The sequence below is a fragment of the Perognathus longimembris genome, chromosome 5 (assembly GCF_023159225.1).
Source record: "Perognathus longimembris pacificus isolate PPM17 chromosome 5, ASM2315922v1, whole genome shotgun sequence".
Classification (NCBI taxonomy): Eukaryota; Metazoa; Chordata; class Mammalia; order Rodentia; family Heteromyidae; genus Perognathus; species Perognathus longimembris.
In genome coordinates, this window is record NC_063165.1 from 8,383,288 (window position 1) to 8,396,098 (window position 12,811).

Consider the following 12,811-nt stretch of genomic DNA (forward strand, 5'->3'; position numbering starts at 1 on the left):
TGTTTTACCTTAAGTGGTCTGTCTAGAGTTTTATTAGTTGCATCAGGCATTAAAAAAAAGGGATTCTGCCTTTTAGTACGTGGAATATGACTAAAAGTTCATTTGAGCCAAATTAATGTTAATGACCTGATTCAACTTTTCAAAGATCTTGAGTCTGCACAGAATCACTAAAAGGTTATTTTTAATAGATTTTAGTTTTTTCCCCCCAATTTTTTCTTCTTTGTTCTTTTTAGACCAATCTGTATACACCACAAAAATTTAAAGAACATATATATCTACATGTGATTTATACTATAAGATCATAGTTGTGTGTGTCAGTCGGTATTATCCTCAGGTCTCACTCTCCTGTTGAGCTAGGATAACAGGTATGAGCTACTGGCACTTGGCAAGTTTTATTTTTTGTAAAAAAAAAAAAAAAGCCAGTTTTATTTTTGGTTTGTCACTTGCTATCCTGATGCTGAGTTAAATGTTAGTATTTAGCACTACAAAATAATGGTTATTTTATTGTTGCCATGATTGTTAAATAATATGTTATATGCAAAACAAGGTAGTCTGTGTTCAGAAAATAGTAGCTAATTTATACTAAGAACGTTCTAAGAACCTGGTCTAGAGTCAAAGAAACACAGAATTAGCTGTATCTCAAAGCACCTTGGTTTTGTCCTGTATACTATGTTGTCCCGTAACAGGTTTTCCCCTGTAAGTAGAACCATAGTCCCCAGACAGAACACTACAGAACAACATAAGTTAGAAAGTTGAGGTTGGCATCCATGAACAGAATTACCACTGCAGTATGAAGTAAGTTTGCTTGTTGGAGGCCAAAGTCATTGCTTTGAACTAAAAAATACCTATGTCCAAATGGTAATTCTACCACTTACTGGCTATATAATACTCTTGGTTATATTTCTGTTCTTTTTTTGGCCAATTCTGGGGCTTGAACTCAGGACCTGGGCTCTGTCCCTAAGCCTCTCTGTGCTCAAGGTTAGCACTCTACTATTTGAGCCACAGCACCACTTCCGGCTTTATGTGGTACTGAGGAATCGAACCTAGGGCTTCATGTATGCAAGCAAGAACTCTACTGCTAAGCCATATCCCCAGTCTGGTTATATTTCTTAATTAATTGCTCTATCACAGGTTTTTTGTGGTGATGAAGTATTTATATAATCTACAACAGAAAACTATTAGAAATTCAGCATGTTACTTCCTTTAGAATAAGGTTTTCGTTTGTTTGTTTGTTTTGGCCAGTCCTGGGGCTTGGTCTCAGGGCCTGAGCACTTCCCTGGCTTTTTTTTTTTTTTTTTCTCAAGGCTAGCACTCTGCCACTTGAGTCACAGCGCCACTTCTGGTCATTTTCTATATATATGGTGCTGGGGAATTGAACCCAGGGCCTCATGTATACGGGGCAAGCACTCTTGCCACTAGGCCATATCCCCAGCCCCTAGAATAAGTTTTAAAATTACTTTTTCTACACAGTGAAACAGTGGAATGTATTTTAAAGAAAAAAATTGGTTTTTTGAAAGAAGCTAAGGAATAGGTGGTGAAACAACTTGGTGACACTGTCCAATGCCATTCTTTTTTCTTTGTCATATATTCTCAAGCAATCTGCATATATAAATTTATATTGGTTGGATAAGATAGTCTTAATACGTTAACAGCTGCCAAAACATGAATGGCCCATTTTCATGTGAAAGATTTTAGTTCAAGTAAACAACTCGTTAGAAAAACAAATACACTGCTAGAGTATGAAGATTGAAATGCTTAAAAATGAAACAAGACATGTCTTATTGTAAAAGGAAAACTGAATAATAAATTGTATCTTTCAGAGTGGCATTTGTGTAAAAGTTGTTTATCTTTAAACCAAACTCCTTGAGAACACAGCGAAATGTGAGAGCGAAATGTGGTTTATAGCTGGTGGCACACATCTTTTGTTTCTATAAAGTTTCTGTTCGGTGGTGCGGAGTTGAAGTTTTAAAGTGGAATGTTGACTTATCTATTCTAGAAGCTGCTTGACAGATTTGATTATGATGATGAGCCAGAGGCTGTAGAAGAATCAAAAAAAGAGGACGCTGCTGGCATCACTCCTGTGGTTCCTGCTGCTGCAGTGCCTCCTGCACCTACCGTGACTGCACCTGCTGCTGCTGTCGCTGCTGCCGCTGCTACTGCACCTCCTTCAGCCACACCAGCTGCCCCCTCTCCTCCTCCTCCACAGGCACCATTGTGAGTTTCCTTTTAATTTCTCAACCAAGTTGGTAATAATTACAAAGCATAATAATCTAAGTGACATTTAGCAGTCAAAACAATTTCATCAGAGTTACTGGCTAAAACTGTGATATTATGGGGTTTGTCCTCAATAAGGATGGAAGGTACACTGTCACATTTATAATAAAAAGTGGCTTTTATGTTGAAAGTAATTGTGGATGTGTAAATGAGTATATAGGTAAACAAGAGCCAGTAAAATGTGACTCAAAACTACATGTTTCTGTAATCTAAATAAACATCCCTAAGGATTATATATGATTTTGAATGAAATGCAAGATGATTTCCTGTTTTTAGTGGATTTCCTGGGGATGGCATGCAACAACCAGCTTATGCACAACACCAAAATATGGAACAGTTTCAGCCTCGAATGATGGGAATGCAACAAGACCCAATGCATCATCAGGTACTAGATTTTTTTGGTGGGTTTTTGTTTGTTGTTGTTGTTACAAAGGTGATATACAGAAGGGTTACATTTACGTAAATAATGAATACATTTCTTTTTGGACAATGTCACCCCTTCCCTAGTTGTCTCCCAGGTTTTCCCTCCCATCCCCAATCACAAAATCACAAGTTGTATAGTTAAATTTTTATTTATTTATTTATTTGGCCAGTCCTGAGGCTTGGACTCAAGGCCTGAGCACTGTCCCTGGCTTCTTTTTGCTCAAGGCTAGCACCCTGCCACTTGAGCCACAGCGCCACTTCTGGCCGTTTTCTGCATATGTGGTGCTGGGGAATTGAACCCAGGGCCTCATGTATATGAGGCAAGCACTCTTGCCACTAGGCCATATCCCCAGCCCCTGTATAGTTAATTTTCAACATAGGGTCCGATGAGTACCAATGCCCTATGTTCATGTCTTTGTCCCTCCATTGAGGTGTATTTTATTTTTATTGAAATGGACTGCTAAATGTAACAATCTCATGTAATTTGGTTAAGATAGTGTAGAGACAATACTATTCAACCTAAACTGATTGGCTTAGTTTTACAGCTCTTTCCTGTGAGGAAGGAACCTTTTTTTCTTCTGTTTATGATACTACTTAAGTGGAACTTTTTGGCTGAAATCAACGTATAGGAATATGGTTTGAAATATGTACCAAGTCTGCTGCACACAATTCTACTCTCAGTTACTTGGGAAATAGAGATCAAGAGGATGGTAATTTGAGGTCAGCCCAAAAACTAGTGAGACCCTATCTCAATTAACAAGCCCATTATGGTGGTATACTATTGTAATCGCTTTTGATAAACACAGGGGGGACATAGGTAGGAAAATTATGGTCTGAGGCTAGCAAGGGCTTGGAAGCATGACTTAAGTGGTGGACCACCTGCCTAGCAAGCAAGAGGCAAAGAGTTCAAATCTCTGCTTGACAACAAACCAGAAAGTTGAAAGAAATCAGTAATACATTAGACCAGTTCATTGTACTTGAGTTTGTAAATCCTTTATAATTCATTTTCTTAAATTTGGCTCTGTATCTAAATCAAGGAACATTTAAAAAACACATACACCTGGGCTGGGAATATGGCCTAGTGGCAAGAGTGTTTGCCTCGTATACACGAAGCCTGGGTTCGATTCTCCGGTACCACATATATAGAAAATGGCCAGAAGTGGCGCTGTGGCTCAAGTGTCAGAGTGAGCAAAAAGAAGCCAGAGATAGTGCTCAGGCCATGAGTCCAAGGCCCAGGACTGGAAAAAAAAAATTAAAAAAAAAAAATACACACCATACCCTCTATCTAGCACTGTGATCCTTCTGGAGAAAGTAAGGATTTAGGGATTGCCTAGGTTTTGTTCCTTTTTTTTAAGTTCCATGATTGATTCTGTTGTATACCTCCTTCAAAAATACTTCACTATGTCCGCTTTAGAAAGAACTTCAAGGTATCTCTATACTGTTTTCTTACTGTTTCTCATCCATTTTGTAAGTTGATAGGGTGATTTTAGTAATTGTTGATGTATTGTGTGAAGTATTTTATCAGCCTTCAAAGATGAAGAAAATTAAGGACAAATATAGCAGGGCATGCATATGTTAAATAACCTTAGCTGTGTGGGAAAAGCTCTTAAGTTCAAACCCCATTATTATTTCCAAAACAAAGAGAAAGGAGCTGGGACTGTGGCTCAGTGGTAGAGTGCCTGTCTACCCTGCATGAAGCCCTGGGTTCAATTCCTCAGCACCACATATACAGGAAAGGCCAGAAGTGTTGCTGTGGCTCAAGTAGAGTGCTAGCCTTGAGCAAAAAGAAGCTCAAGGACAGAGCCCAGACCCTGTGTTCAAGCCCCAGGAGTGGCAACCCTCCTCCCCCCCCCCCCCCCCCCCAGAAAAAAAGAGAGAGACAAAATCTATGAGCCAGCCTTTCTTTCTTTCACTAGCTCTCTGTTTGTTTTTCGGTTGTGGGGCTTGAACTTAGGTAGGGCTTGGGCGCTGTCCCTGAGACTCTTCGTGCTCAACCACTTGAGCCACAGCGCCACTCCGGTTTTCTACTAGTTAATTGGAGGTAAGAGTTTCACAGACTTTCCCACTGGGCTGGCTTTGAACTGCAATTCTCAGATCTCAGCCTCCTGAGTAGTTAGTTAAGACTACAGGTGTGAGCCACCGGCACCAGCTATGGGCATATTGTTAAGCGTTACAAGTTTAGAAATTAGATTTACATTTTATGCCATTATAGTTAATCTTGTGTTGATGTTTGAATTATACATGAAGAAATGTTAGATTGTGGTTTGCTCTGCTTAGGATACTTTATTTGAAACTCTACGTTTGGTGTATTCAAACTTCTCCCTTGGTTTTTTGGTTTGGGCTGGTTTTTTTTTTTTTTTTGGTGGTGTTGTTTTGCCAATTCTGGGGCTTGAACAGCGCCACTTCTGGCCGTTTTCTGTATATGTGGTGCTGGGGAATTGAACCCAGGGCCTCATGAATATGAGGCAAGCACTCTTGCCACTAGGCTATATCCCCAGCCCTTCCTTTTTTTTTTATGGCCAGTCCTGGGCCTTGGACTCAGTGCCTGAGCGCTATCCCTGGCTTCTTTTTGCTCAAGGCTAGCACTCTGCCACTTGAGCCACAGCGCCACTTCTGGCCGTTTTCTATATATGTGGTGCTTGGGAATCGAACCCAGGGCTTCACGTATACGAGGCGAGCACTCTTGCCACTAGGCCACATTCCCAGCCCGCTTTGGTAAATTTTTGAAGAAGGAAAACTTCGGGTCTGGTGGTCCATACCTATAATTGCAATATCTGGGAGGCTGAGATAGGAGGATTGAGAATTAGAAGCTATCCTGGGCTCTGTTAACAAACCTAGAATCACTACTTTTATCTGCTCTTCCTTCAAAAAGGCTTAAATGCCATTAAAATTAAAAGGAACCCATGTATAATAGAGTAACTTTGACTAACTTCAGCCTTCTGCTACATTGCTTTCTTACGTCTATAGAAAACCAAATGGTTGTATTCAAAATTCTGAAATTAGATGTAAAACTTGTAACCTATAAATACAGTACTTCAGTACAGAACTTTAGGGAAAGATTATAGAAATTGTTAAAAATGGAATGTGTATCATTGTAGGTGTTTTTTCCTTGATCAGATTTACTGAAGGTACTTTTGTTTTATACAAAGTAATTGTTTTTCTGATTCTCTTCATATAATATACTTTTCTTTAAAAATTAAAGGTTCCACTTCCTCCAAATGGACAGATGCCAGGATTTGGAATTCTTCCTGCACCCCCATTTCCTCCAATGGCTCCACCTGTGATTCCTCCGACTCCACCAGTGCAACAGACTTTCCAGCCTTCTTTTCAGGCACAAAATGAACCACTTGCACAGAAACCACATCCACAGGTAAGGTTTTCTTCTTAGATTAATTCTCTTTTTGGTTACTTGCTGTCTTTACTCTTAAGAGAAATCTTGAGAATAATGACTCATTTTACTCCCACTTTTTCACCTGGGCTATACACATAATACTGCTAACTTCCATAAGGACTAACAAGTGCAGAATGCTTAAACATTGTCTAGTTGACTGTTGCCACGATAGTTTGTTAAAAATGAATGTAACTTGTTCAGTTACTTTCTTTAAATCTTATGAGCCATATAAAAATGTGCTTTGTTGGGGCTGGGGATATGGCCTAGTGGCAAGAGTGCCTGCTTCATATACATGAAGCCCTGGGTTCGATTCCCCATCACCACATATACAGAAAATGGCCAGAAGTGGCACTGTGACTCAAGTGGCAGAGTGCTAGCCTTGAGCAAAAAGAAGCCAGGGACAGTGCTCAGGCCCCGAGTCCAAGCCCCAGGACTGGCCAAAAAAAAAAAAAAAAGTGCTTTGTTTTTCTTCACGGATGGCCACTCATTATTAAATTAGTAACCCAAAAAGTAGCATTTTTAGATTGTTACTTTGTCTTTATGATTTCTACCTTTCTCTTAATTAATTTTTAAGGAAATGGAAGTTGAACAGCCTTGTATTCCAGAAGTCAAGCGACATATGTCTGATAACAGAAAATCAAGATCTAGGTCAGCATCCAGGTAATTTGTAGAATATGTTTGCCAACGGTATGTTTGTGTGCAGGTGACATTGTGGGAAAAATCGAGTACAGTTCAGCACTGAACTGTGTGCATTCTGAGCATGTTCAGGATTTTTCCCTCAGTGGAAATAATCTTGGAACTATAGATGCGTACCTAATAAGGGCATACTGTACATGCATATGAAGTGAATTTTTATGTTCAGAGGTCATATAGCTTTTATCAGCAAGCATGGCAACAATCATTTCCAGTCATGTTATAATCAGACCATGTTTTTAATTGTTAGAGAAAAAAAACTTTCTGATGAGATAGGTGAAAGTTTAAGTGTATCTCAAATATTAATTATCTTCTTAATACTACAAGTACACAATTTTGTATAGGCTAGAGGTATACTAAAGAGTACTTTTATAAACTGTCAGACTTATCTGTTGCATGTTTTGTAATTTCAGATGTTTTAAAAATCTTAGAAATGAATTCATTAGTGAATTTTTAAAATTCTCAAACATTAAATTACCTAGTTGTGTATTTTCATTTTAATATGTGCACATTTCTATTATTTTTCTTCATGTGCTATCCATTGTCTCTCTCAATAAAAATATTAGGTCACCAAAAAGGAGGCGATCTAGATCTAGTTCTAGATCTCGGAGATCTCGGCACCGACGGTCTCGGTCTCGGTCCAGGGATAGACGCCGACATTCTCCTCGCTCTCGATCCCAAGAAAGACGGGATCGAGAAAAAGAGAGAGAACGTCGACAGAAAGGTCTTCCTCATATCAAATCTGAAACTGCAAGTGGTAAAGAACTTTTCAAACTTCCTTTTTTTCATGTTATAGGTTTAAAGTGTTTTAGGTATAGTAACAAAGCTATAAATGAAATGTTATGACTGTATTTGAATTTTTTTTAGTTTCCTTGTCATAGTTAGATTTATTCCTAAAGTATGCTTCTCTTTTATGAAGATTTTAACAATTTATGCCAGATGTGATGACTCACACCTGTTATCCTAGATACTTGAGAGGTTGAGATTGGGAGGATTGAAGGCATGATCAACTTAAGCAGAGAAAAGTTCATGAGACCCTTATCCCAACCCTTAAAAGGCTGAATGTCGCTTGATAGCTGTGGCTAATACCTGTAATCCTAGTTAGTAGTTACTCAGAGGCTTAGATTTGAGGATTATGATTTGAAGCTAGCCTGGGCAGGAAAATCTCTGAGATTGTTATCTCTGATTAAAGGCCCTGAGTTCAAGCCCTAGGACACACACAACACACATACACACACACACACACACGTATGTGATGGCATGTATCTGTCATAAACTGGAGGTTTTTTCCAGCCACATCAGGTTAACTACATAAGACCTTATTCAAAAACCAACAAAAGCAAAAAGATCTGTAGCCATTTTAACCTCAGTTATCTCCTAAATCTCATGTACGTCAGTCTCCTGAGTAGCTAGGATTATAGGCATGAGCCACTGGCACCCAGCTCATTATATGTATTTAGATTATGTATATAATAAGATATATTTAGACATATTGTCGATGAAAGTATTATAATTTTAATTCATGAGTTTGAGGATATGGCTCAGTGTTACAGAGTGCTTTCCTTGCATGTGTTAATGCATGGGTTGGGTTACCAGCAGCTCAAGGGCAAAATGTGGTTTTCATTCATAATGGTTGTGACACATGTACAATTTTTAATTTTCTATAAGATTTATTACTTCTTTTGTTTTGTTTTTGTTGTCAGTCCTGCTGAGCACTGTCCCTGGCTTCTTTTTGCTCAAGGCTAGCTAGCACTCTACCACTTGAGCCACAGCGCCACTTCTGGCTTTTTTCTATATATGTGGTGCTGAGGAATTGAACCCAGGGCTTCATGTATACGAGGCGAGCACTTTACCACTAGGCCATACTTCTATACCATAAAAGTATGGCCTCAGTAAACAACACTGAATTAGTTGGCTAGTAATCAGGAGACTTGGCTTCTAATCGATAGTTTTACTGGCAGGGTGATTAGAGGCCAAGTGTTTGCTTCTCTGGATGAATTTTCATAGCTGATGATAGCTGTAGGTCTGTCTACTTCACAATCCGTTTTTCCAACTCTTAGATGCCTTATAGAAGATTCAGTTTTGTTTGTTGTCAAATGTGAATATTTTTATGATTATAATTTTATTTTAAGTTTGTAGTACTACACTCTGGGTGGGACAACTGGACAAAAGGACTACTCAGCAGGATGTTGCCAGTCTCTTGGAAGAGTTTGGTCCAATTGAATCAATTAATGTGAGTGTTTATTTATTCAACTTAATGACAGTGGGCAGGTGTTAACTGCTATTTTATTAAAAGTAAAGAATTGAGATCTGACCTAAACATTGCACACAAGTTTATAAAAGATGTGATTGCCTGCTAATTGTTCAAGTCTATATTATATATTTAGCATTCACTGCATTTAGTTTTAGATAGCCAAGGTTAAAACCTTTTTCTAGGAAGACTTAAGACTTTGAAACAGTTTTCAGAACTCCATTGAGACCTCACTTAGAACAAATGCCTTTAGATTAAAAAGTCATTTAAATTGCTCACTTAGAACAATTGACTTTAGATTATAGATCACTGACTTCGGGGCTAGCTAGAACATGGCTATTTACTTAACATTGTACCTTGTTCTTTGATTTTATTGTCATCTTTTATAATACTGAAATATTTTGGAGCAGATGATTCCTCCCAGGGGTTGTGCCTATATTGTTATGGTTCATAGGCAAGATGCTTATCGTGCCCTTCAGAAACTGAGCCGAGGAAACTATAAAGTGAACCAAAAATCCATAAAGGTACAGTTTTATAATTAATTTCTTTAAAATTTAATATGAAACTATGTGGCTTTTTAAAAATTGTTTGGGGCTTAGAAAAGACTTGGGTATTTACCATCTCCTAGAAAAAGTAATCCAGTATTTGACACAAAATAAAAATGCTAAGTCCATAGTAGGTGTTGTGTTTGATATTTTTTTTACCATATTTCATTTTACAATCTCACTAGAATTTATTATGAAAAAAATCACCGAAGGTAGAGAAAATCATAACTACATTTGATTATTTATCCTGTGATGAACCAAAGAAGAACAGATACTAGTGAAAGTGCCTTATATATATAGGGTGGTTTTTGGAGTGTTTTTTTTTTTTTGCTTTTTTGTTTTTGCCAGTCCTGGAGCTTGAACTTGGGCTGTTTGCTCAAATCTAGTGTTTTACCACTTCTGACTTTTTTAGTGCTTAACTGGAGATAAGAGTCTCAAGGACTTTCTTGCGCTGGCTTTCAACTGTGATCCTCAGATCTCATCCTCCTGAGTAGCTAAGATTACAGGCCACCAGTTCTCAGCTAGGGTAGCTACATTATTATGTAAAAGTCTTGAGTAAGATCCGGGATGGCAAACCCAAATTGTTCCCTTGCTGTCCAGGTTCAAATGGGATTAATAAGGAATTGTGAATTCTCAAGATGTATAACTTCTTTCCTTTTTTTCCATGTTTTCACCAATGGTGAAATAGATTGCCTGGGCCTTAAACAAAGGAATAAAGGCAGATTATAAACAGTATTGGGATGTAGAACTTGGTGTTACTTATATTCCATGGGACAAAGTCAAACCTGAAGAACTGGAAAGTTTTTGTGAAGGGGGAATGTTGGACAATGATACTCTCAACCCAGGTAAGTTAGTGTTTTTCTTTCATTTTATTTATTTACTTGGTGTAGTATACATGACAAATCAAATGTCTGGAGTTCTTGTTTGTTTTGCATTAGGAAGAACTTGGGTGGACTTTGTAAAATAATAATAATAAAGTACCCACTAAGTCATTCTGTTGTAAATAGGACACTGTAGCAGACAGGCATGTCTAGTGGTAGTGATGGAAGCACAAGTGAAATAATTTTTGTTTGTGGTAATCACTAATAACAGAATTATATAGAGCTTAAGTAGAGTTTTTCACTACAAAAACTTAACAGATCAAACCATCCTTGTATCGTTGGTATAGATTGAGTATTCCTAATCCCTAAATTACCAAAAAAAAAAAAAAAAAAAAAAAAGCCTCAAAGTTTTTTTGTTGTTCTTTTAGAACCAAGATTTGAGGCTTTGGAGAATTTCAGATTTTTTTTTTTTTTTTTTTTTTTTTTTTTTGCCAGTCCTGGGTTTGGACTCAGGGCCTGAACACTGTCCCTGGCTTCTTCTTGCTCAAGGCTAGCACTCTGCCACTTGAGCCACAGCGCCACTTCTGGCCATTTTCTGTATATGTGGTGCTGGGGAATCGAACCCAGGGCCTCATGTATACGAGGCAAGCACTCTAGCCACTAGGCCATATCCCCAGCCCCAGATTTTGTTTTTATTTTTGTTTTTTTGCAAGTCCTGTGGCTTGAACTCAGGGGCTGAGCACTGTCCCTGGATTTTTTTTCAAGGTTAGTAGCACTCTACCACTGGATGTGGTGCTTTCCCAGGGCTTCATTTTGAGGCAAGCACTTTACCACTAGGCCATATTCCCAGCCCGAAAATTTCAGATTTTAAAGATGCTCTGTAAGTAAAATCTGTACAAACAAAATTTAAAATTCAAAAGCTTTTTGGAGAAAGAATTTACTCAACCATGTGTATTATATTTTTAACCCAGTGCTTCATAATTATTTCTTTGGGGAAAAAAATAACATCTGGGAAAGTACTAAAATGAAAATGTGTAAGACCAGGAGGTTTGGTTGTTTGTGGGTGTGAATTATTATAAATACTAGGATGATGGTGATATCAATTGACAACAAAACAAGGAGAAGCATAGAATGAACTTTTTAAGAAATCTTTAGATAGGGATGATGGTTTGAGAATGCAATACTGTACTGGTCCCACATCCTGCTTCCTTCTGTGTAATGCAAGATACCATTCATTTAAAGGCATATGGCCCCTCCTATGTGGTGGGCTCTTGGGAGAGACTGTACGCCAGACAGTGAAATTCTGAAGCTCATGGTCCTGTAGAGAGTTTCTTCACAAGTCTGAGGAGGTAGCAGGGCCCAAAATACAAAGTGGGAAGTTTTTCCTTTTTACTTGACTAGATGTGTGGAAATAGGTAGAAGAATACCTTTTTAATATCGGGAAAGTTGATTTCACGTACATTAGTATTTAAGCATTTCAACAGTAGAAGATCGTGGGGCTTGAACTCTGGTCCTGGGTGCTGTCCTTGAGATCTTCAGCTCTCTATTACTCTACCACTTTGAGTAACAGTTCCACGTCCAGTTTTCTGGTGGCAAATTGTAGATAAGAGTCTCACTTTCCTGCCCAGGCTGCCTTTTTGAACTGTAGTGCTCAGGGCGCTGTGGCTCTAGTGGCAGAGTGCTAGCCTTGAGCAAAAAGAAGCCAGGGACAGTGCTCAGGCCGAGTCCAAGCCCCAGGACTGGCAAAAAAAAAAAAAAAAAAAGATTGTGCTGAGCAAATTGTAAGCCCTTTCACATATTGTTATTTAGCTAAAACTAGCAAGAATTCATTTCTAGAAACTAAAAATGGTAGTAAACATGTTGTTACATTTCTGTGACTTATAGATTGGAAAGGAATTCCCAAGAAGCCTGAGAATGAAGTGGCTCAAAATGGCGGAGCAGAAACCTCACACACAGAGCCAGTGTCCCCCATACCGAAACCCTTACCTGTGCCTGTCCCTCCTATTCCTGTTCCTGCACCTATAACAGTGCCACCTCCACAGGTGAGAATACTTGGGACATTACTGAAATAAAATTCACATGTCTGAAAGACCCATGTTTAAATTTTACTATCATGTCTAGATTGAGTTCATAAGTGTGTATACTGTTTTTTTAGTTTTGTACATCACTTACGTTGGTTGTGAATATACTGACATTCTTTTCATAAATACTACCAAAACAAGATTATATTGATTATTAGATTATATTGCTTTATGTCTGTGTTGATTCCATCCTGTTATTTTCATTTTATTTATTTTTTTACTGGGCCTTTGTGTTCTGAAGGAACTGGATACGTACGTAGCTGCTTTGATAGTGAGAGTTCCGTGGCCTTCAGTTTAAGTGATGCCATTATTTTATTCTTTGAGACAAGGCC

The 12,811-nt window shown here is 38.3% G+C and overlaps 1 protein-coding gene across 4 annotated transcripts in view; it reads left to right on the forward strand.

Annotated features, from left to right (window-relative positions):
* The window catches only part of Scaf4 (SR-related CTD associated factor 4), a 55,882-nt gene that overhangs the window by 25,510 nt on the left and 17,561 nt on the right, over window positions 1-12,811 (forward strand). For 2 of the 4 annotated variants that reach the window (XM_048346325.1, XM_048346327.1), the window contains exons 8-16: window positions 1,997-2,214; window positions 2,551-2,659; window positions 5,900-6,067; window positions 6,663-6,748; window positions 7,348-7,538; window positions 8,914-9,014; window positions 9,443-9,556; window positions 10,266-10,422; window positions 12,283-12,440. In XM_048346325.1, the coding sequence (XP_048202282.1) occupies window positions 1,997-2,214; window positions 2,551-2,659; window positions 5,900-6,067; window positions 6,663-6,748; window positions 7,348-7,538; window positions 8,914-9,014; window positions 9,443-9,556; window positions 10,266-10,422; window positions 12,283-12,440 (1,302 nt within the window). The remainder of the gene's footprint in view (window positions 1-1,996; window positions 2,215-2,550; window positions 2,660-5,899; window positions 6,068-6,662; window positions 6,749-7,347; window positions 7,539-8,913; window positions 9,015-9,442; window positions 9,557-10,265; window positions 10,423-12,282; window positions 12,441-12,811) is intronic. The other 2 variants (XM_048346326.1, XM_048346328.1) reach the window with 1 other exon arrangement.